The 20,494-nt window shown below is 39.4% G+C and overlaps 2 protein-coding genes across 3 annotated transcripts; one reads left to right on the top strand and one right to left on the bottom strand.

Annotated features, from left to right (window-relative positions):
• Nucleotides 1–269: 269 nt before the first annotated feature.
• On the top strand, nt 270–18,695 carry ppih (peptidylprolyl isomerase H (cyclophilin H)). The gene is made up of 9 exons (XM_083674436.1): nt 270–435; nt 11,467–11,531; nt 12,506–12,529; nt 12,896–12,940; nt 16,454–16,496; nt 17,118–17,210; nt 17,349–17,436; nt 17,537–17,577; nt 17,967–18,695. The coding sequence occupies exons 1-9, from the start codon at nt 370–372 to the stop codon at nt 18,033–18,035; spliced, it is 534 nt and encodes a 177-aa protein (XP_083530562.1). The 5' UTR covers nt 270–369; the 3' UTR covers nt 18,036–18,695.
• On the bottom strand, nt 2,823–6,840 carry LOC310808523 (putative G-protein coupled receptor 160). 2 transcript variants are annotated; one of them, XM_083675468.1, is made up of 2 exons: nt 6,661–6,840; nt 2,823–5,062 (listed from the first exon to the last, which is right to left on the bottom strand). In XM_083675468.1, the coding sequence occupies exons 1-2, from the start codon at nt 6,666–6,668 to the stop codon at nt 3,922–3,924; spliced, it is 1,149 nt and encodes a 382-aa protein (XP_083531594.1). In that variant the 5' UTR covers nt 6,669–6,840; the 3' UTR covers nt 2,823–3,921. The 2 variants fall into 2 exon arrangements, with proteins under 2 accessions (XP_083531594.1, XP_083531595.1); XM_083675469.1 differs by having other exon boundaries at nt 6,671–6,840.
• Nucleotides 18,696–20,494: the final 1,799 nt, after the last annotated feature.

Here is a 20,494-nt window from a genome sequence, read left to right as displayed (position 1 = left end):
GCCTTGTCAGAAAGATTGCCTTTCTTGCATTTGTGTATGAACAAGTATGGAAAGGGCAGTCGGGATTAGTTTGTACAGAAATTGTTTTGTGATACATTTGGTGAAAATTAGACGATCTAAGTATTGTTGCTAGCATAAACATACAAACATGATAGAGGCTAAATGAATTTAGTAATCAGTTTCTTTGTAATGTGTTTTCATCATAGTGACCGTTGTATGTTGAATGTCCACCGTCGGCTACCGTAGATGAAGGAAGTATACAGTTCTGTTTGAATTATCGGCATGCTTTTAGCCAGTTGGCTAACAAGCTAGTGAATATAGTATCTACATATTTAACACATTTTTATACGTGCTCAGAAAGAAATCACAATGAATGTTCAGCCTTCAAATCCCAATAACCCGATTGTGTTCTTTGACGTCACTATTGGAGGACAGGTGAGTCGTTTTAGAAGCATCGGCTACACAGATATTGGCATTACTAGCGTGTTAGCTAACCATATCATAAACTGCAGGCAACCCAACAATATCACACATCTAGCCAACGAATCTGGTACTACTAGTTATTTGGCACTCATCAAACCTTAGTTGCAAATTGAATAAATGATTGCATTGCGACAATGCCTTGCTTGGTTGCTCAGCTTCAGAATCAGTGCTGTTAGCTTGTCATCAGCTATATAGCTAAACGCGTATGTGTCGGTCGGTGCTAAACACATTCGGTGGTTGGTTGGTTGGTAGCTAGCTTGCATCAATATTTAGCAAAAAATGCGCAGTCTTGACCTCTAAAAGCATCTAAAAGTCAGAAATACGGTTTGAAAAAAAGCTGATGTTGTTCGGCTAACCAGTGATGCTGTGGCGTTGACAGGTGTCCGTCCCTAGTATGTGTAGAAGTGTGCAACATGTAAGTCATCGTTCAATGGAAGTTACTTGCGCTACATATTTGTGTGATTTGCTGGCTTCGCTTCCCCGACTGTACTGAACAACAACTCTCCATTTATTGGAGCATGAGATGAGGATGTTGATGCAGTGGTTTGTAACTGCTACTGTATGATTTCCCCTGTTTCTCTTTCAGCTGCCCCAGTGGAAGAACCCTTTTAAATTTCATGTAGGACCCATTTGGGTTCCATGTAGAATCCTCTGTGAAAAGGTTTCTACATGGAACTCAAAAGGTTTCTTCCACAGGGATAGCCGAAAAACGCTTTTAGGTTCTGTACAAGCTGTGAATATAGTGAATATAGCCAATTCATTTTCAGTAATTCCGTTACCAATTTGATCTGATCATTATGTTAGCGATTTGTTAACAGAATGACCAGTTATCACTTATTCATTCACAAAACTAAATCGTAAGTATTTGGTAGGTCTACCTATACGTCTTACTTTATTTAACTTTCACTATCGCTCCTTATGAGGCAGAGAAATTGGAAAATATCTTACACTTGTGACTGGGCAATAATTCTTAAACTTACAGATGCCAAACCATTTCTATGCTTGCACATTAATGAGGTTTGATGTTTTTTTAAACACATTTTAAATACTTTTTTGGTAGATGTTTTCTTGGATGCTTTTCCATATGTTTGACCAGAAGTCAAAGCCTTTGCTTATCCCTATTCTTACGATAGAAAATGGTTGAGAAATGTGTTTTTCGCTTAATTCCTAAAAAGTCTAAAGAGTCTTAGGTTTTATTTGACACATTTTGGGCCTCATGGGTCCTTTTACACGGATACAATGCCTGTATACAACAGATAAGCCTATTGCCTGTGTCTTATTTACTTAGACAAGATGGTCTGTCTTGGTCTGGATCTCAGTTTGGGTCTTGTTTTTCCATATTAAACTGGTCCTGGACTTGTTGTGGGGTCAGAGAGGTGGGCTAGTAACCAGGAGTTTGCCAGTTTGGAACCCAGGTGACATACTGTATGACACTGTGTTGGAGGGCTGCTGGAGGGTTGCTGGCATCAATGGCTCAGGTGCCATCCAATGCCCTTGAGCAAGGCACGTAACCCATCGCTTCAGGGGCGCTGCATTGTGGCTGACCCTGTGCTGCTCCCAAATTGCACGTGTATAAAGGTATGTCTACAGTATGTGTCTCAGGTTGGGTACTGTGACAGCATATTTTGAAAGATTTCAGTTGAAGAAAGGACCAATAAGGATGTAGCCTATTGTATTTTCATGGTCTCAAAACACTAGGTCTGGGTTTCAAGTAGTCCTATAAGTCAAACTCTTCATGAAACAAACTCCATGTTTTCATTTTGTGCAATGCGTGGAGGTCGGGTTGTAAACAGTGGGCAGGGCGGAACGGGAGGGCCAAGCGGCTCAGGTGGAGCTACATCGAAAACATTAGGTGGGTGGAGACTCGCTGACAACTTCCTGTGTTTACTTCTTACGCTCCCAGAATCACCAAGACAGAGACTAGCCGTGACCGAGCTGAGAGACCAGTACACTTGTTTTATATGACCAGGAGATGGAGCCAGCATTAGCTGCAGTTATACAGCCTGGTCATCCTGTACTTGTTTGTGTAAATGTGGTACAATGTCTGGCATGTGGTCCTCTGGGGCTCAGTTGGTAGAGCATGGTGCCAACAAAGCTTAGGTTGTGAGTTTCCCGCTGGGACCATATATACTGAAATGTATGCACTCACGACAATGTAAGTCGCTTTGGATAAAAGCGTCAGCTAAATGGCATATATATGAAGCTTATAGGTGTGTTTGATGTAAATGTTGTCTGATGTTTGACATGACACTTACAAAACAGTTGGCCATAATATTAATTTTAGATAACCGACAGGCTTAATGTTGTTTAAATCATTTAATCTTTAATTTTAAGGTTGTCTCATTCTTTAAAGGATGTTTGCAAAACATAGTTAGGCACAATCAATTAATCAGTTGTCCCACAAGGTCACTTTACCTAAAACATTCCACATGGAATGGACAACATGTATTTGTGAAGAAGATGTTATAGGCCTACGCTTTAGTTGAATGACAAATCTGCAAACAATGATTCTCTATTTAGGCTGGGCCTAAATAAAGAATCAGCCGCTAGGGGTATACTTTTGCAACCTTCCGAATAGATTAAACCTAACATTAGACCTAAAACTGTTGAGGAATGAAAAGTCAAGGTTTCATAGAACAGGTAATTCAACATATAGTTTATGCAGTATTGATTAAACCTGGCCTCAGAGCGTAAAACCAGAAAAACCTGATTCAACCCGCTACTGTTGTTCTATCTTAAAAGAAAGGATAGCAATTATATGGTGTTATGAGTGAAGAGAATTATGATGGTTATCTGTGCTGCCTGTGTGTGTGTTTAGAGGGGAGAATAACCTGAAAAAAAGTGATTAACATTGACATTTATCACACAGCTGCCTTATGCCTGTAGGTTTTATTCTATCCTCGTTCTCTTTGAGAAAGAATTTTACTGACACCAAAGTGTAAATCGAAACTGAACTGCATGTTCAGACTGTGATGATGATGAGGCAAGAACCTTTATTCTTTCCGGTTGTCAAAAAGATTTAATATAGTAGACATTTAAACATTTAGATCTACAGAAGTCAGTAAGAGGATAATTGCAGATTTTTGTCCTCAGCTTTCTCAGGTCCAGATACTGTTGAAACGTTGTTAGAAGAATACAAAAGTAATACAGTGTCTTGCAAGAGTCTGATAAAGCAGCACAGACGACCTCCTGCACATCTCCTGTGCATTTAGACAGAATGTGTCGTCCTAAGGGCTCCGCTCTACAGACAAAAACAATTCTGGAATGTGATTGGCTTCTCCAAAAAACAGGAGGTGTGAACTAATGGTCTCTGGCTGAGTCCAGGAGAAACGCCTTCCCCCCAACTGAACTCAACCACATTTGGTTGCTCTATAGCCATTCAACGCACACATTTTGCCAAGACTCATGAGTAGAGCCCTTCAGTCTAGGCAAGCGAGACTAAACATAGCCTGACTCACACATCCCGGAAGAGGTTGCTGTCTTTACCTGATATTTAGAAGCTTCTGTTCCTCTACTCAAGTGCCAGAATGTGCGCCAAATACAGAAGTCTTCCGGGAGATCACTGTAAGGTCCCTGCTGGTCACTCTTGAGCCAGAATACCATCCCTACCAATAAACTGTTGGCACACTCTAACCACAGAAGATTGACAGTGACGTAGGCGGGGACTGCAAAGCCCAAGAGTTGACAGGCAATGGACAGGATCAGGTAAGGCATCCACGATGTAGCAATGCACAGAGTCAGGCTGACGTAAAGAATGGGGCTTTGCTGTTCTGTGTCTGTCATCAGTCTGCTTGCCTTGTCTGTCCTCTGTGGTTCGCGTAACTTAGTGTAACTGAGGAGTAAATCACTCTGCAATGTTGGGTAAACATTGTCCCTCTGTTCGGACAACCTATTGGCCTCCCTGAGCCACCGGGGCAGTTGTGTACAGTGGAGCAGCAGTATGCAGCCGATGGCTACGGAGAGCCCAGCGCAGAAGTAGCTGACCACCATTGAGTCCTGCACCTGACATACAAGAGCCTCCCTCCCTTCACTGTATTCAATCTCCATCGGGTCGGTGACTGCTGAGCAGAAGGACTGCATGCCGGCCAGCACCCACACCAGCAGCACCAGGGCATAATTCTTTATGGTACTGCAGGGGGCATGGTAACACAGCTTGGCAGCGTAGTCCAGTAGCCCAAGGCCCAGCATGGGTAGGGGCAGCGCCGCGTACGTCGCTGAGGCATGGGCCAGAACGAAGCACACAGACACGGGGGAGCGAGCAGGACCGAGGAACCACACCGAGGCGAGGGCCCACGTCAGCGCCATGTCGGCCAGGAGGATAGAGAGGCTACAGACGTTCATGAAGGAGGTGTGCAGGCGGCGAAAGCACATGGACAGAACCAGCCCATCCAGGCCTGTCTTGAAGAGCAGGAGGAACAGGTACTGCTGTGTGTTGTCCTCTCGGCAGCTCCCGTCCCCGTCCCAGTTCTGCAAGATGGCCAACATTTTGATGCTGCTGCTGTCCAGAACCAGCGGTGACCCGGAAGTGATCTTGATGGTCTGGGATGTTTCACCAAGTATCACCATCTGCTGGGAAATGCTGTTAAAGAGAAAGTGACAAGTGGAGAAGTTGGCAACCAATTTTATAGTGCTTCTACAATGTAATACCACCAACCCCAAATGTAAAGCAATATACCTGGCAAGTCTGAGGGCTTAGTCATGGGGTTGGATATATTATTTTTGAAAACACCTTGACTCATCATTTGTTCTACTTTTCCTTAACTTACTACATACTGTAATAGTTAATATGTCTCACAGGTACACAAAACAATGCTTTGCTTGTCACCAAAAGTATCACCAAAATACCTAAAGTCTGAAATTTATGCATGATATACTTAGCTTTTAGTGTAAAAACTTTATTGTATCAGTTCGAGTCATTATTTTAAATTGGATCTACTACATTTTTCTACTCCAGAACTGTACTGTATTTTTTCTGATTAGTTACTTATCGTAACCAGCTTCATGAAACATATTTTATTTCAGTTCCTAATGTGATTTGATTAGATTTTTTTAAATGTACATCCTACTCAAATAGTTGCCTCAATTTATTTTTGTAAATATTACTCTATTACTGTAATATAGGGTTCAACATGGAACCCGGCTTCTTCAAAGGGTGCCCCCTCAAAAGACAAAAGCACTTTTTTTTCTCAGAGTGTACCACAAAATTCCTCAAAGGTGAAGAACCTTAATTGTAAGGTGGAGGGCTGGACCTATAGACTTGCAACCACCACAACAAAACACTTCAGCAGACATAATACAGTTAGAATTACACAAGAACCAACATCATGGGTACATTAGTTAGTGAGATAATGCAACACAAAGAACAGAAATTCAGAACAGAAATTCTCAATGCCTTGCAACAGAAGGAAGCCTATTTGCATATTTGCTAGGGAATTGTGAGTAAGTGTGAATTTCTCTTCTTTGTGTTGCATTATCTCACTAACAAATGTACATGTAATCGCTCATGTTCGTGTGTTTTGTTGGGGTGGTATTTTTTTTATATGACAGAACTCGTACAGGTTATGACAGTTGCAGTAAGTAAATGTATAAATGTAAGTAAATGTAACATAATATTTGCTATATTAAATATGTATGCTAGAGATGCATGTACTCACAAAAATAACATTGAGATTATGCAGCTGGTTATATTGAATATTTATTTATTTATGAATATAATTGTGAAACAAATTAAAATTAAGTATGGTACTAGAAATATTCATGTAAAGATAGAAACTTAAATTGTTTTTGTCAAAATCATAGATTTTTGGGAGTTATCTTTACTAACCCCTGAGTCATGTTTTACAGTGTAGCATACTAATAAATGGTTTTGGTATTCATGTGTAGCACCACATATAGACTAGTCTCATAAATCTACATTAGTAACCAAACCAAAACGTCATAATTGAAAAAGTACACTGCAGTTATAATAACAATTCGCCTTCATACGTGTTTGAAGGCAGTGCATGCTTCTTGACACAGGCTATCACAATTGCCTACCCTTATACTCTCCAATAAGGTATTTCACATTCTGTAAGAAGACTGTTCAGCAAAGGTTTAATCCTTTAACCTTTTACCTAAAAGGGATCAAGTATTGTAATGTTATTTTTAATAGTGCCATTATTTGAACACTTCTCATACCTACGCATACCTCTTGTTGGTTTAGGGTTATCCTGGTCACGTGGTTTGGCATCCAGTAATCAACAGGTTTACATGTATCAATTAAGCAGCAGCTCTGGTCAAAGGTTTCCAATGAAGGCAGATCCAGTCACAACCTACTTCATGTGGACTTTCTCCTGTGAATGTGTCTCCCTCTTTACCTGCCCAGGCTTTCCTGTGTCTAACTGACTGGCCAGTTAGACACACCTTTTACATTCTCCCTTCTATTGAGTGTTCCTTTCTATACCTCCCGCCCAACTATCCCTCAAGCCTTTCTCTCTCTGGTTCTTCCCAGACCTGTTTTGGTATGTGCATGTGGATTGCCATTAGACAAGTTAGGGTGGGGTGAGGGTTTTGCTCACACATGGCGTGTGTGGCGTAGACCTGTGATCCTCTGTCATCAACATTGGAGATACATTAACAAAACTGGTCAAATGAGCTTTTGCTATACATTTTGAATGCACAAATTGATGTGCTTTCTATAGCAGTAGGCTGAAGTACGCTAAGCAAGTTATAGAATGTATATGGTTACCACAAGTCCTTTCACTATACCTTGTTTGAAAGCCTAACCATTCAAATGCAAAAACCACTCAAATCTATTTTTGTATACATGTATTTATGACATACCCTGCAGAAAAACCAAAACCCCTCCCGCACATGCTGCACAATATAATTTCTTCATCATTCAACATCACGACCTTCTTTTACTCCGACTGTAGATGAATGTATTGCCAAATATATTGCACGTCACCTCCAGAGTTGTCAACCACTGGTATCTATGGTAGATGTACAGAAAATGTTTATTTTTTACACTCTAAACTATTGGTCGTGGAATCACAACTCTTAAGTTGGTGACCAACAAATGATGCAGTGTAGAATGACGCATAGTTGTGGAAAAGGGAATCCACAACCTTACTGTACCACATTACAGTTGATGTGGTAGACTGTTGATAGAAATAGATAATGGAAACCAGTTGGACTCCTCAATGGCCCTAAGCAGCTAATGGCTAATGTTCAGTGTTTGTTCTCTTATCCCAATGTAAAGGTTAACATTATTAAAGATAAACATGATTTGTGTTGGCCCTAGGCAGAAACCGGTTACGGCATAATGGGGTCAAAGCAGATGTTGATATGGCAGTTTATGTTTTATTTGAGTTTCTGCCTGTAGCCCTGAGTGATTATATGAACTGTGTTGACTTTAAGGTCAACATTGACCTATGTTCACCTTATGTCAACATGAGGTGGTTAAAGTGGTAATTGGTACATCCATTTTTTACTTTTTAAATTAATGATATATAGGCCTAGCCATTGATTCTTGGATTGAATCTAACTTATAAATGCCTTATGAGCTTAGTTCAACTGTCTTACCCCATCAGAACCCAAAATGTAAAGTTGTTTTACTCCATTGTTTGTAAACCATGAAATTGTAAAAACAAAACAAACAGAAAAACACTATAGCTTCAAAACATGGTTAAAACAATCATTTTTGTCTCATGGATGGTCAGACCTTGCATCCATAGCTCTGTCTATGAAAATGAGAGTGGTTACATTTCTCCAGCCCCCATCCCTCAGCTGTTAACCAAAAAAGTGTTGAGGAGCCCACTTTGTTGTTTTTTGTATTACAGATTGCACCTTTTAAGGAAGCTCATTGTTTTATAGACATATCTTTCAACCACCTTTACTTTGGATTTTTCTCTGTACTGTAGTAGCTATTTGTGAATACCAAAGTAAATACCGTCCCTAAAAGCAATGTAATATATGCCATTTAGCTGACGCTTTTATCCAAAGCGACTAACATTGCAGTGAGTGCATACATTTTTCAGTATATATGGTCCCAGCGGGAAACAAACCCCCAACCTAAGCGTTGTTAGCGCCATGCTCTACCAACTGAGCCACAGAGGACCGTTAGCTGGGAGCAGATTTGCACTTTACCAACAGATTTGCATTTTTATAATTGAAACTACTGTATGGGTAACACTCAACAGTAACGTATCTGTCTTACAGTGGAGGCTTGCGGAGGTAGAAATCGGAGGACGGGCTAATTGAAATGGATGGAACGGAATGAGGAACAGTATCATACACGGGTAGAGTATCATGCACATATCAAACACGTGTTTGATACCATTCCTCATTCCATTCCATGCATTACAATGAGCCTTTCCTCCAATTTCTACCTCCACCAGCCTCCCCTGATGTCTTACCTTTCTCTTCTCCTCAGTCAGAGTAGCTTGTTTACTGGCTCTGGGCAGGCTCACAGGCAGAAATAACACTGAAGGAAGTAAAACGACTTCCATTTGGTCTAATGGACGCCTCAGAGTAACCTTGTTAAAGTTATGGGAGTTTTAACGAACCACATCGGGAACGAGAGTGTTTGGGAATCAGTTGATAGCTGCGACTAATGAGGCTTTAACATGCTAGAAGCGCTACAAGGCTTTTGGGAAGCGAGCACCCCTCGGTTGGTTACAACCCTGCGCTGTTGTCATCGTGAGCTGGGTCACAGTGCATCACCAGGGACCACATAGGGTTTTTGTCTGTTCTGGCCAAATCCTACATTTAGTTTTGGTTGGGTAACTAAATTGCTGCTCAAATGACCTATTAACACCGACGCTTGATTTACGCGAGTCTTGAGTGGTCAAGTTCGGATTCGGCCCTGACTGAGCAACAAACACAGGATAAAAATATTAAAGCACTTCTATTCACATCAGTCACCCTTTCAACATGTCTTCAACTTAATTATGTTTCTCAGTGACACAGGCCTAATGGAATTCAATTCAGTCTGCTATTTTCAAGCTAGTTCTCTTACCTGTTGCTGGATGTTGACTTGCGCATTGCAGTGCACTATTGAAAGAGACCAGATCACAAACGGTTGTCTCTTCCCTGTACCTCCTCAGCATGTTTACTGCCCATAGAGAGAGACTCAGGACATAACCTACATTGCAGGGAATAGAGGCTGACTGATGGTCAGTACGGGGGGGTGCTTTGGGGACAAACAGTTCTTTTCAGAGGGGCTGGATGCTACTACTCACCCCCACTGCCCAGTGACAGCCCGAGATGTGTACGGTTTATTCTTCCTATCGTCGTCCACACAACCCTAGTGGGAGCCCTGTAGGCAGAGACCCTGCCCAATACACCCACACACACTCATTACATAGTATGATAGATTACCAGGACAACCATTCTCCTCACAACACACAATAGGGGTTAGGCCCTAGATGCTGTATGTATATGAGCTATTTGAATGAGGTGGCAGAAAAGTGGGGAATTGTTATATTCTACAGCCTGTTACTGCTGTTATGTACTTGTCAGTTATATACTAACAACTGAGTAGCTTAATTGAAAATGACTAAAAGTGAATGAATTAAATTGTTGGTAACTGAGCCTGCTTTATGGCTAATGGTACCTGCAACTAGGGATGTCATGATGGACCGGTTCTACGGTAAACCACTGTGTCAAACACTAAGGTTATCATACCCGTAAGGGCATCGGTTCACCGGTGTTACTGCTCAATATACTGGACAACTGTGTTCCACAAGCCTGGAGCCAAGAAGCCGACTACCAACTCATCCGATACTTTTTCAACTTCATTAACTACTCTTAACTAATTAATTATTAATTAACTTTCTCTCCAATGCCATCCTCTCACCTAAATAATTAACAGATTTCATGGCTATTTGACAGACAGGTAGGTCTATTTGTGGCTCTGACGATTAGGGTTAGGGTTAGGACAGCTCAAAGAGGCAGTTATTTTATAGCTAAACTGTAGGCCTAGGGCGGGATCCCCTGTATTTTTGGTGATATGTGTATATATGACTACCTTTTAGGATTCAAGGCTCCAAAAATGTTTAAAAAAGAAAATTGCCCCAGCCTCCAGTTCCAGAGAGCCTCAACTTTACTAATCAACTCCGCTAAAAGAGAAATATGTGCATTAAAATTGCGTATTTCATTGACTATTTTTATGTTTTTATATTTATCAGAACAAAGCACTGTTCATAAATGCACTTATGCAATTGGAATACTGTTCTCTCAGTCCACCATTATTTCATATGAGTTTAGATGTTACAGTAGGCTTTGTAAACTAATGTAAAACCGTAATCAAAACTAAATAAAACCGGGGTTACTGAGCACTTGACCATGAAGGTTCTCATACCGTCAAAATCTTATACCGTGACACCCCTACCTGCAACTACTTGTTTCAATTGATCTTAAGGACACTGAAAGGTAGTGTGACTGGAATAACAGTTATACCTTGTGATTATTAGATGAATATACAAGTTGACCGTTGAACAAAAGGTAACAGCCGTTGCTGATCCTGCACTTCCTCTAGAGAACTCATAAAAAGTAATCATTAAAGAAACAGTCTATTGGTCCAGATGATGCTTTCAGTGTGGACTTAGAGTACTCTCCCATTGCTACAGGCCCATGGCGAGCCTAGATAGGCTACACCCTTCAGGGTATTAAGTCTATTACAAATGTCCAGATAACATTGATCAACTATGTTGACTTTTTTTTTCATAAATTAATAAAAGCTGAACTTGAATAGTCAATTACTGTATACCTCTCTTTATGTACCTGTAAAGTCTAAGTTCATTTACGAAAGTTAGCTGGCTAACTTATTGATCCTGCTTTGTGACATCCCCTGCTCACATTAAAATGAACTGTTTCTATACCCAAGGGCAAATCAGTATCCCCTGTCATTTTGACATCTCTTCAGTCAATGATTTTGTTCGTTTGTTTGTTGAATGTCACTGCAATCAACCAATTTGACAAGTATGCTTTACTGTTTTTCAGGAAATTGGAAGAATGAAGGTAGAGCTCTTTGCTGATGTGGTTCCTAAGACAGCAGAGAATTTCAGGTGATGGACTATTTGATCGTTTGATTTAAGTTAAGAGACACAAGAGCTGCTCAAGAGTCATGTTATGCTATTTGTTTATGAAGGGGATAAAACTCTTCAAAGGAACGACATTGAGTGATGTAAGCAAATCGATGACACACAGCACGTTTATATATAGAGGTGCCAGCAAAAGTGAGCGCCGGACAGACAGAGAGCATACCATTCAACGAGAGCAGTGAAGGACAGGAGCGCAAGAGATTTATTTTATTTCAGAGTGATAGGGAGGCAACATGCAGGAATAAAGGCACATACAATTGTTAACAACTTTACCAAATGTACTTTGAATCGCTACCTAGCTTGCATTCCGAGCACAGTGGAAGAGAGAAATCATATATCCCTTCTGTGGACTGCTTTCCTCTCCAGAACGACAAAGGTGTTCACACCAAACACATACAGAAGAGCTAAAAATCAATAGAAAGGGGGTTATAGCAGGGAGTGAAAGTATTTAATTCGTAGTACTTTATGATATCTCATTCCCTAGAAACTACATACATATTGTAGATATTTTGTTAAATTTTAGGATGGAAAAACCACCTAATGAACCTTTAAAATGAGTTTCAACTACAAGCTGTAAGGAAAATTATGGCGGGATTTAGCGCAAGGCCAGGCCTCAAGTTTTTGTTGAAGCTGCATGTTTTCCTCCAACAACACAAGCGGTGGGGACAACCACTGGAGTTGCAGCAACTCCAGAACTAGCCTTTACCTACTACATTACTTCATGGTGAAAATTGTAACCGAAAACTCATGAATTTGTTGTGCCCACCGTATCATTAATCATAGCTTATCTTATTATCATTATTATCATATCTTCATTAACCATCATCATGCTTTTAGTCATGCATGCAAACTGGAACATCCAGTGAAATACGTTTTTTTTTGTTTTGTTCCACAGAGGTGATTTATGAATAATCAAGTCCTTGTTTTTATTTTCACAGGCAGTTCTGTACTGGAGAATTCAGGCAAGTCAATCTCTGGAGTTGCAATCGAGCCCTGGTCCACATTGGCTTACTTACTTTAAAATCAAACCATTAATGGTCCAAGTACTTTCAATTGAATGTACACTTTTTACAGTTTTGTTGTTTAACTAAAGATTTAGTTTTGTTTAACTAGGTATGTTGTCATTGAAAATACATATATAAATTGGCTATGAGAGACATCTTCAATACTCTTACTGTTCTGTAACAATGCAATATCACAAAGAAGAATTTACATTGGTCAACTTCAATTGCTGTCCATAGTATACTCCCCAGAATTTAATGTCAAATACTCTAAAATCGGACAGACCTATTTTTGTCTTATATACCTATGCAAACTCTTTCCTACAGAAAGGATGGAGTCCCTATCGGATTTAAAGGCTGCACATTCCACAGGTATGGTTGAATGGGATGATATGTGTATTATACTTACATATTTGACTAGATATATACTGCCTAGTGTACTCACATATTTTGCCCAGGTCTGTCACAGAAGCTGAATATCCAATTATCTATCATATCAACGATCATAACATACAAACAAAACATACAACTTAACATGTATACGCGGTTTTGACTGCTGACCTGGTTGTAACTGGCCAGCGGAGCTGATGATGGGGGTGAAAAGTGGCATCTTTAGAGACTGTGCAAAACTAAATCATTAAAGCCTATGATTTGAAGTTAAGTGATACGATAGTTGGATAATCTGATATTCCGCCTCTGTATACCAAATCTGGGCAAAGTACGCATTTTAAATGGTTTCAAAAACTTGAAAAACTTCAATTGTGCTTGATTTGGCTTTTCAGGCACAGTAGAGGTAAAGGAATGATCTCAGAAGTGCTATCACCACATGCAAGACAAGCTAAATCAAGCACACCTCAAAGTTTCCAAATATTTGAAACAATTGCAAATGTTTATTTTGCAGATCTGGTGCATACTAGGATAATTAGCCTCTGACCACTATGTAATTTATTGAAGTTTAAAGGGTATTTCACACATGGTCTCAATACATTGTACAATAGAGACACACACACACACACACGCGCAATACAACGATATAGACACGGCCCAGCAACAGAAAAACTGGCATTTCGCCCCGTCAAAGTTTTCTCAGTGGATTATGCATGTCTAGCCCCTACTCTTGCAATTAAGCTTTTGGGCCATGCTGAATTTTGCCCCGAATCCAATATGGCTACCATAATACCATTCAATGGAGGTTCAATCACCTACACATGTAAAACATATGATAAAAGACCATTTTCAGAGTTGTGTTCTATGCAATGTCCTCCATAGGTATTTGGACAAGAAAGCATTTTTTCTTGTTTTTGCTCTATACTCGAACAGTTTACATTTGAAATCAAACAGTTTCTATGAAGGCAAGGAGAGATTCTCAGCTTTAATTCAATGTTGTTTTCATTTAGATTGGTTCACCCTAACCCTATTTCAGTGCACCAAAAGTATTTTTAAAAACAAATATATATATATATAGATATAGATATAGATATAGATATAGATATATATATCCAAATGAAACACTCATGTTTACTATTTGGTTGAAAATCCTTGGCATGCAATAACTGCCTGAAGACTGCGAGCCATTGACCCCACCAGATACCACTGGGTATCTCCTCTGGTGATGCTCTGCCAGGCCTGTATTGCAGCCATCTTCAGTTGTTTGTTTTGATGTCTTTTCCCTGAAGTCCCCTCTTCAGCAAATTAAATGCATGTTCATTTGGATTTAAATCTGGAGATGAACTTGGCCACTCTAGAACTTTCCACTTTTTGCCCTGAAAAACTCCCTAGTTGCTATGGCAGTATGTTTGGGGTGATTGTCTTGCTGTATGATGAAGCACCATCCAATGAGATTGGAAGCATTTGCTTGTACTTTAGCAGACAAGATATATCTGTACACTTCACTGAATATTGTATTGAACCTCTGTACTGGCCGCACGCAAAGTCGCCTATAATAACCTTTTAGAATTGAATATTGTTGATGGAAATTAAGTTTTACACTTTAGATTTTTCAAGCTGGACTGTAATTGGGCTGTGCGCGTTGGCTATAATTGTTATACTGCAGAGGGCATCACATTGTCGAGCTGTAAAGGTCAATACAACACTTATTGCTGCCTTCTCACAGACACAATGTTGCTCCAGAGTTTAGTGGTTACACACGCTACAGTGCCTTCGGAAAGTATTCAGACCCCTTCGCTTTTTCCACATTTTGTTGTGCTATAGACTCAATTTAAAATGGATTAAATTAAAAGAATTTGCCATCAATCCACACACAATACCCCCGAATGACAAAGCGAAAACAGGTTTTTAGAAATTTCTGTAAATGTATTAAAATTGAAATACAGAAATACCTCATGTACATAAGTATTCAGACCCTTTGCTATGACACCCCTAAAATTAGCCAAAGTGCAAAAATGTCATCAACAAATCACTCAATAAGTTGAATTTAGTCCATCTTAATGTGAGGATAATAGTTTTTTCATTTTGGAATGAATATTTCTCGTGTGAAGAATAGAATAGCTGCATCAAGTTGTGGGTATGTTTATCACTGGCAGGGACATTAACAACGATATTAATTCCAAAATTACATGAACTATTATCTTTGCATTAAGATGGAAAACCCATCTCTTCAGGCTACATCTTAACAGTCCTTCCTAAGACCTCTTCACCCCCACTACCCTCCCTGTACTAACCCTAACCCCAACCCTTGAGACCTCTTCACCCCCACTTCCCCCCTGTACAAGTTCTCTCCTGTTAATAAATAATTAAATTTAAAAAATGCCTTTATAAAATAAACTTTTTCGGTTGCCAAAAATGGCATTACGACTGCCAATGGCCCCTGGTGTGAACAGTGATTACTTTGTCTTATGATGACTGTTGGATAGATGATTCACTTATTTAAACAAATGTATTTGTTGTAAGTCGCTTTGGATAAAGGCATCTGCTAAATGCCATAAATGTAAATGTAAAATGTGAAAGATGGACTCAATTCAACTTACTGAGTGATTTGTTGATGACATTTTTGCATTTTAGCTAATTTTAAGAGTGTTATAGCAAAGTGTCTGAATACTTATGTACATTAGGTATTTCTGTATTTCAATTTTAATAAACTTACAGAAATTTCAAAAAAACGTGTTTTCGCTTTGTCATTCTAGGGTATTGTGTGTGGATTGATGGCAAATGATTTTAATTTAATCTATTTTAAATCTATAGCACAGTCTATAACACAACAAAATGTGGAAAAAGTGAAGGGGTCTGAATCCTTTCCGAAGGCAATGTACATCCACAAAGTTAACTGGCCCCCCATCACGTGAACCTGACTTTGTTGATATAATTGCTCAGCCTACACAGAGCATGAGGGATAATTATTCGACCACATCAACCAAATTGTTTTTTATTTATAAAATCAATCCAAAATACATTTTACTATTAAGATTGACTCCAAATTGTCACAAGAACCTCGTACCAATAGTTACAGGAGATAAGAACCCTGTCTTGAACACACAAAGGCAACCTGTACACGGGCAGTGGTATTTACACTTATTTTAGCGGCCATATTGGATTCACAGTAACAACAAGAAACAAAAACGGAAACAAGTCTACAGAAAACATGTTGTCCCCCATGGCCAATCAGTGTAATTTCTTAATTTCAGTTGTTCACTTTAGCACCCCCCATTGACCAATCAGTGTAACTTTGTAAATGCGCGCTCTTTGTAAATGCGGGTAAGAGAACTTTGTTAGCGTCCAATCGCATGGAAGAGTCTGTGATCATAGTTAGGGAAGAATGAACATTACAACAGGAACCATTGGGATAGCTGTTCCAGAGTGACGAGTGAGAGAAATATAAGAATATTGATTTCAAGCCGTCTGAAATGTTTCTTTTGTTTTTTCTGAAAGGGTAATTAAGGATTTCATGATCCAAGGAGGTGACTTTGTGAATGTAAGTAATTCTATGCTATTTACTTTGGTTTCTGATTGATTGTTTTGTGTAAGCCATTATTGACACATCGTTTTTTCAATGAATAGTACATCGGAAGTTGGCTTTATATTAGTTTAGCTCATGCCTAGCTGGCAGCTATTTTTATTTGCCACGTATTTGGCCCTGCCTCTACTCTTGCACGGAAAGGGAACAGCCAATCCATAAACAAAGTTTACTCAAGTGGATGCGTCCCATGCCTCTGCAACATATATATATTTGCCTTTCAAAACCTATTGTCCTATGTGAAAATAGGTCATGGCCATTATGTGTTGGAGAGAAATGGGCTTGGCAAACAAATTAGGTTCATGGGATGCAGTGAAGAAAATAAATCCCGCCATACTAATGCAACTATAGAACTAACACAGAGTCAGAATTTCAAAACAGACCTATATGAAACCATTGATGCAGTTTAACAGGCCTGTGTGTACTGGTTTTATTTGCTCATCTCTCCCCCTCTAGTGGCCCTATTTGTAGGTACATGTAAATGAAATTATGAGTATTTTGTTAAAACTGGATGCAGTATGTTGTTCACTACTGACTAGTGCCCTGCTATTACCTTTTGACCTTGTGTTTCACCTGTAGGGTGATGGCACAGGTATTTGCAGCATCTACAGAGGTCCCTTTGCAGATGAGAACTTCAGAATGAAACACTCTGCCCCAGGCCTGCTGTCCATGGTATGTCCTGTACCTTCATCTTAAGAAAAACACTCACTGCCAAATCTCGATAGGGAAGGCAACCATCATGATGCCATTAATCACTATATATGAAGTGGATTGTTAAAAATGATTTTTTTTTCCAATATGCTTTTGTAGGCAAATAGTGGCCCTGGAACCAACGGCTGTCAGTTTTTCATCACTTGTACCAAATGTGACTGGTTAGATGGGAAGCATGTGGTATTCGGTAAGTATGACATATTTTGTGCATCAAAACAAAGAGATTAAAATAGTGCATATTAACGTATGGTACATTTCATTTGTTATATTTTTATTTTACATTTCAGGAAAAGTGGTCGACGGCTTGCTTGTCATGAGAAAAATTGAGGTAAGAGTGCTGATTTGGATATATACAGATTTACAATCATGATCCTGGGATTATGTTGTCCTGGATTATGGAGTCCTTATCTGGACTAGTAATGAAGTACAAGACTAATTTGTAGTATCTCTTGAAGTACTGAGGTAGATCTGGAGTAGATGTGAAAGAGAGCTTAATCTAAGATAATGAAATCAACATTTATGGCTGGTTTCACAAACCCCTTTTAAGACTGCTCCTGCACTAAAAAGACCATGTTTGATAGAAAATCTCCACTGACTACTCCAGGGGTAGGCTCAATAATGGTCTGTGAAACTGCCCCCATGCAGCTCCTAAAACCTTGATATTGGAACATGGTTTGAGAAAATATGTGGTGCTAACTGCTCTAAATCTCCCCACAGAATGTTCCCACTGGCCCTAACAACAAACCCAAGCTACCCATCTTAATCTCCCAGTGTGGGGAAATGTGACCCCAACTTTACAACCAGGATTACATCATCATCTTTTTTTTTTTTTTAAGAAAGCCGCTCAACCAATTGTCTTACTGGAATGAGTGACTTTTCTCCCTTATTTGCCCTCACGAAAAACCAACCTGTTATATTTTTGTAAATTGAATGCAGTTTATGAAGTGGAGAAGTCATGTTTGTCCAAATTTGCCACAGGGCATCTGATGTTGCAAATAGGCAGGAAGAATTTTGGGTCAGTTGGGAAATGCTCTTAAAAGTGCAATTTGTGTCCTCTCAAGTCGTCATTACTTTTCACTGTAAAGTAAAACTTTTTTTTTGGATGCAGATATCGCCAACAAATGACACTTCACAATTCAGTGAACTTGAACATACCATTCTCAATTCATTTCTCAAGTAATGCCTAAACAATATAGGAATTTAGACTCTTTTTGTACGGAAACCATTTCATGTTGCCTTTTTATAAATGGATGATACTTGTGTTTTGTGGTCCAGCTCTCTGTTTTTTGTAGTTAGTAATGGCGGGTCTTGATTGGTATATCCTCCACAAGCAATGCAAACGACAAGACATTGGTGTGTTTTCTCCACCAAATATGAACAACATTGGCATTTTCAACATTCTTTGTGGCAAATTTACAATAAATGCTTATGTTTTTGTTAAGTGTTGTTGCTGGTATTCTCATTTACTATGACACCTGAACTTGTTGACCAGTAAAGGTTTGAGATTCAATCTCAAAGAAAGCATTCTTTCATTAAACCAGTTCCTCTCAGTTGCTGGGTTGCAATTAGTATCTCTAAAAGGGAAAATACACAGACTATCATGATCAGTATGGTCGAAATGTGCTGCTAAGGACAAAGAAAATCCCACTGTTTTGTTTTAAAACCAGTATGATGGTATGTATTTTCTTTTTCAGGTGTATAAATGATTGACAAACAAGATTGCCCTCTTCTGGGAAGGGAATTATGTTGTGCAATAGCTAACCATTGAATCATCAGAAGATAAGAAAACAATACAAGCTGTCACTGTGTCCCCACTGTCATACACGCCTTTTGGGAATGCCCTGACTTGAATCTAATGTGGTGGAATTTGGCACACCCAATTGTTCACCTACATCAGTGAGGCCATTGGTAACCACTATACACCAAACACCATGGCAATGTATCCAAGGGAATAGGGAGAGCCTTTACTGGACACTTTACTGTTCCAAAGCCCACACTCCATTGCCAAGTACTCGCTGCTGAACTTACATTTGCCTCTTATCCCAGCCCCACATACATACTATCTCACCCAAACCCCTCCCCCACTAGCTCTAGCTCTCGCCTTGGACCCTGTCCCCCTGGCACAAAAGAATCCTTTCAGATGGAACCCTGCTCTCTTATGGAAGCAGGAAGAGTTTTGGGGGCTTGGTGGGAGGCTTTCTGGGGTCAATGTTAAAGCCTGTCTTTGTGTGGGACAACAGAGCCCGGCCATTAACAACGAGCCCTTCACACATCAACCAGTACTCATAAACAGTGCCAGCGGAGTATTAACATAACAAAGGGTGTGGGGGTGTGTAGCTGTCTCACACTCAGCCTCTGGCTGTCTGGTCTACGGCCCTGGAGGTGGATCCTCTAAATTTAGGATTTAGTCCAGGGACAATGATAACATTAAGAGTAAAATAGGTAATTTGATTTATGAAATGAACTGCCACATCATTATTCCTAAAAAAAAAACACATACTCCTTCTATTATAATAGGATATGATTAGATATATTTAAAACAACCTGTATTTCCCTTGAAAAATTGAAATAAAAAAGTAGCAATTGAAGAGATGTTGTTATTTACAGTAATTGTAATGCCAGGACAATATTTTGGAATATACACATAAACTGTTGGCACTCTTGTGTTGAAATGATTTTTAGGATAGAGGAAAACTTGAAATTCACGAGAGCACCCTGGTCTTGGTACCCTATTATTCCTATTCTCTCTTCTCAACCCACAGTCATTTCAGTGTGGGAATTTTGTCCAGCAAGGAAAACCTAAAAGAAATGTGTATCTAACCTTTTATCATTCAACAAAAGGTTACCAGGATGAGTTTATTGCCAAAGGGTGTTCTTTATTTGTATCTTTCTATTTCTCTGAGCTGGTCATTGTGAAGGATAGAGTAGAGGTGAAGGGTAGGGTTAATTCTGAAGCAGTGAAGCAGCTTTAAGTCTGATACTGCTCCTAACAACCAGTGCCATATTAGTGCTGTATATCTATGGCTCTGCTCATGACCTATGATAGAGAGAGTTGAACGTCACTGTTCCAATTTAGCCAACACAAACCATAATAATGTGTTAAAAATCACTTACTTAAGTGGATTTAAAAAAGAAAAGAAAAAAAAACTTAGCTTTTTATGTTACTTTTATTTGACCAAGATGCCAAAAAAGAGAGAGAAAGTAGATATTTTTTTTATATATTGCAAACGATAATACAACTCATA

This window comes from Argentina silus (genome assembly GCF_951799395.1).
Source record: "Argentina silus genome assembly, chromosome: 8".
Lineage (NCBI taxonomy): Eukaryota > Metazoa > Chordata > Actinopteri > Argentiniformes > Argentinidae > Argentina > Argentina silus.
This window is presented reverse-complemented; position numbering and strand designations above follow the sequence as displayed.

What these genes read in the sequence shown, in the direction of transcription:
- ppih (XM_083674436.1), top strand. Translation starts at nt 370, where the DNA reads ATGAATGTTCAGCCTTCAAATCCCAATAACCCGATTGTGTTCTTTGAC. An exon ending in ACGTCACTATTGGAGGACAG is followed by an intron (nt 436 to 11,466) that starts GTGAGTCGTTTT and finishes ACTGTTTTTCAG; the next exon opens with GAAATTGGAAGAATGAAGGT. An exon ending in TGGGAAGCATGTGGTATTCG is followed by an intron (nt 17,437 to 17,536) that starts GTAAGTATGACA and finishes TTTACATTTCAG; the next exon opens with GAAAAGTGGTCGACGGCTTG.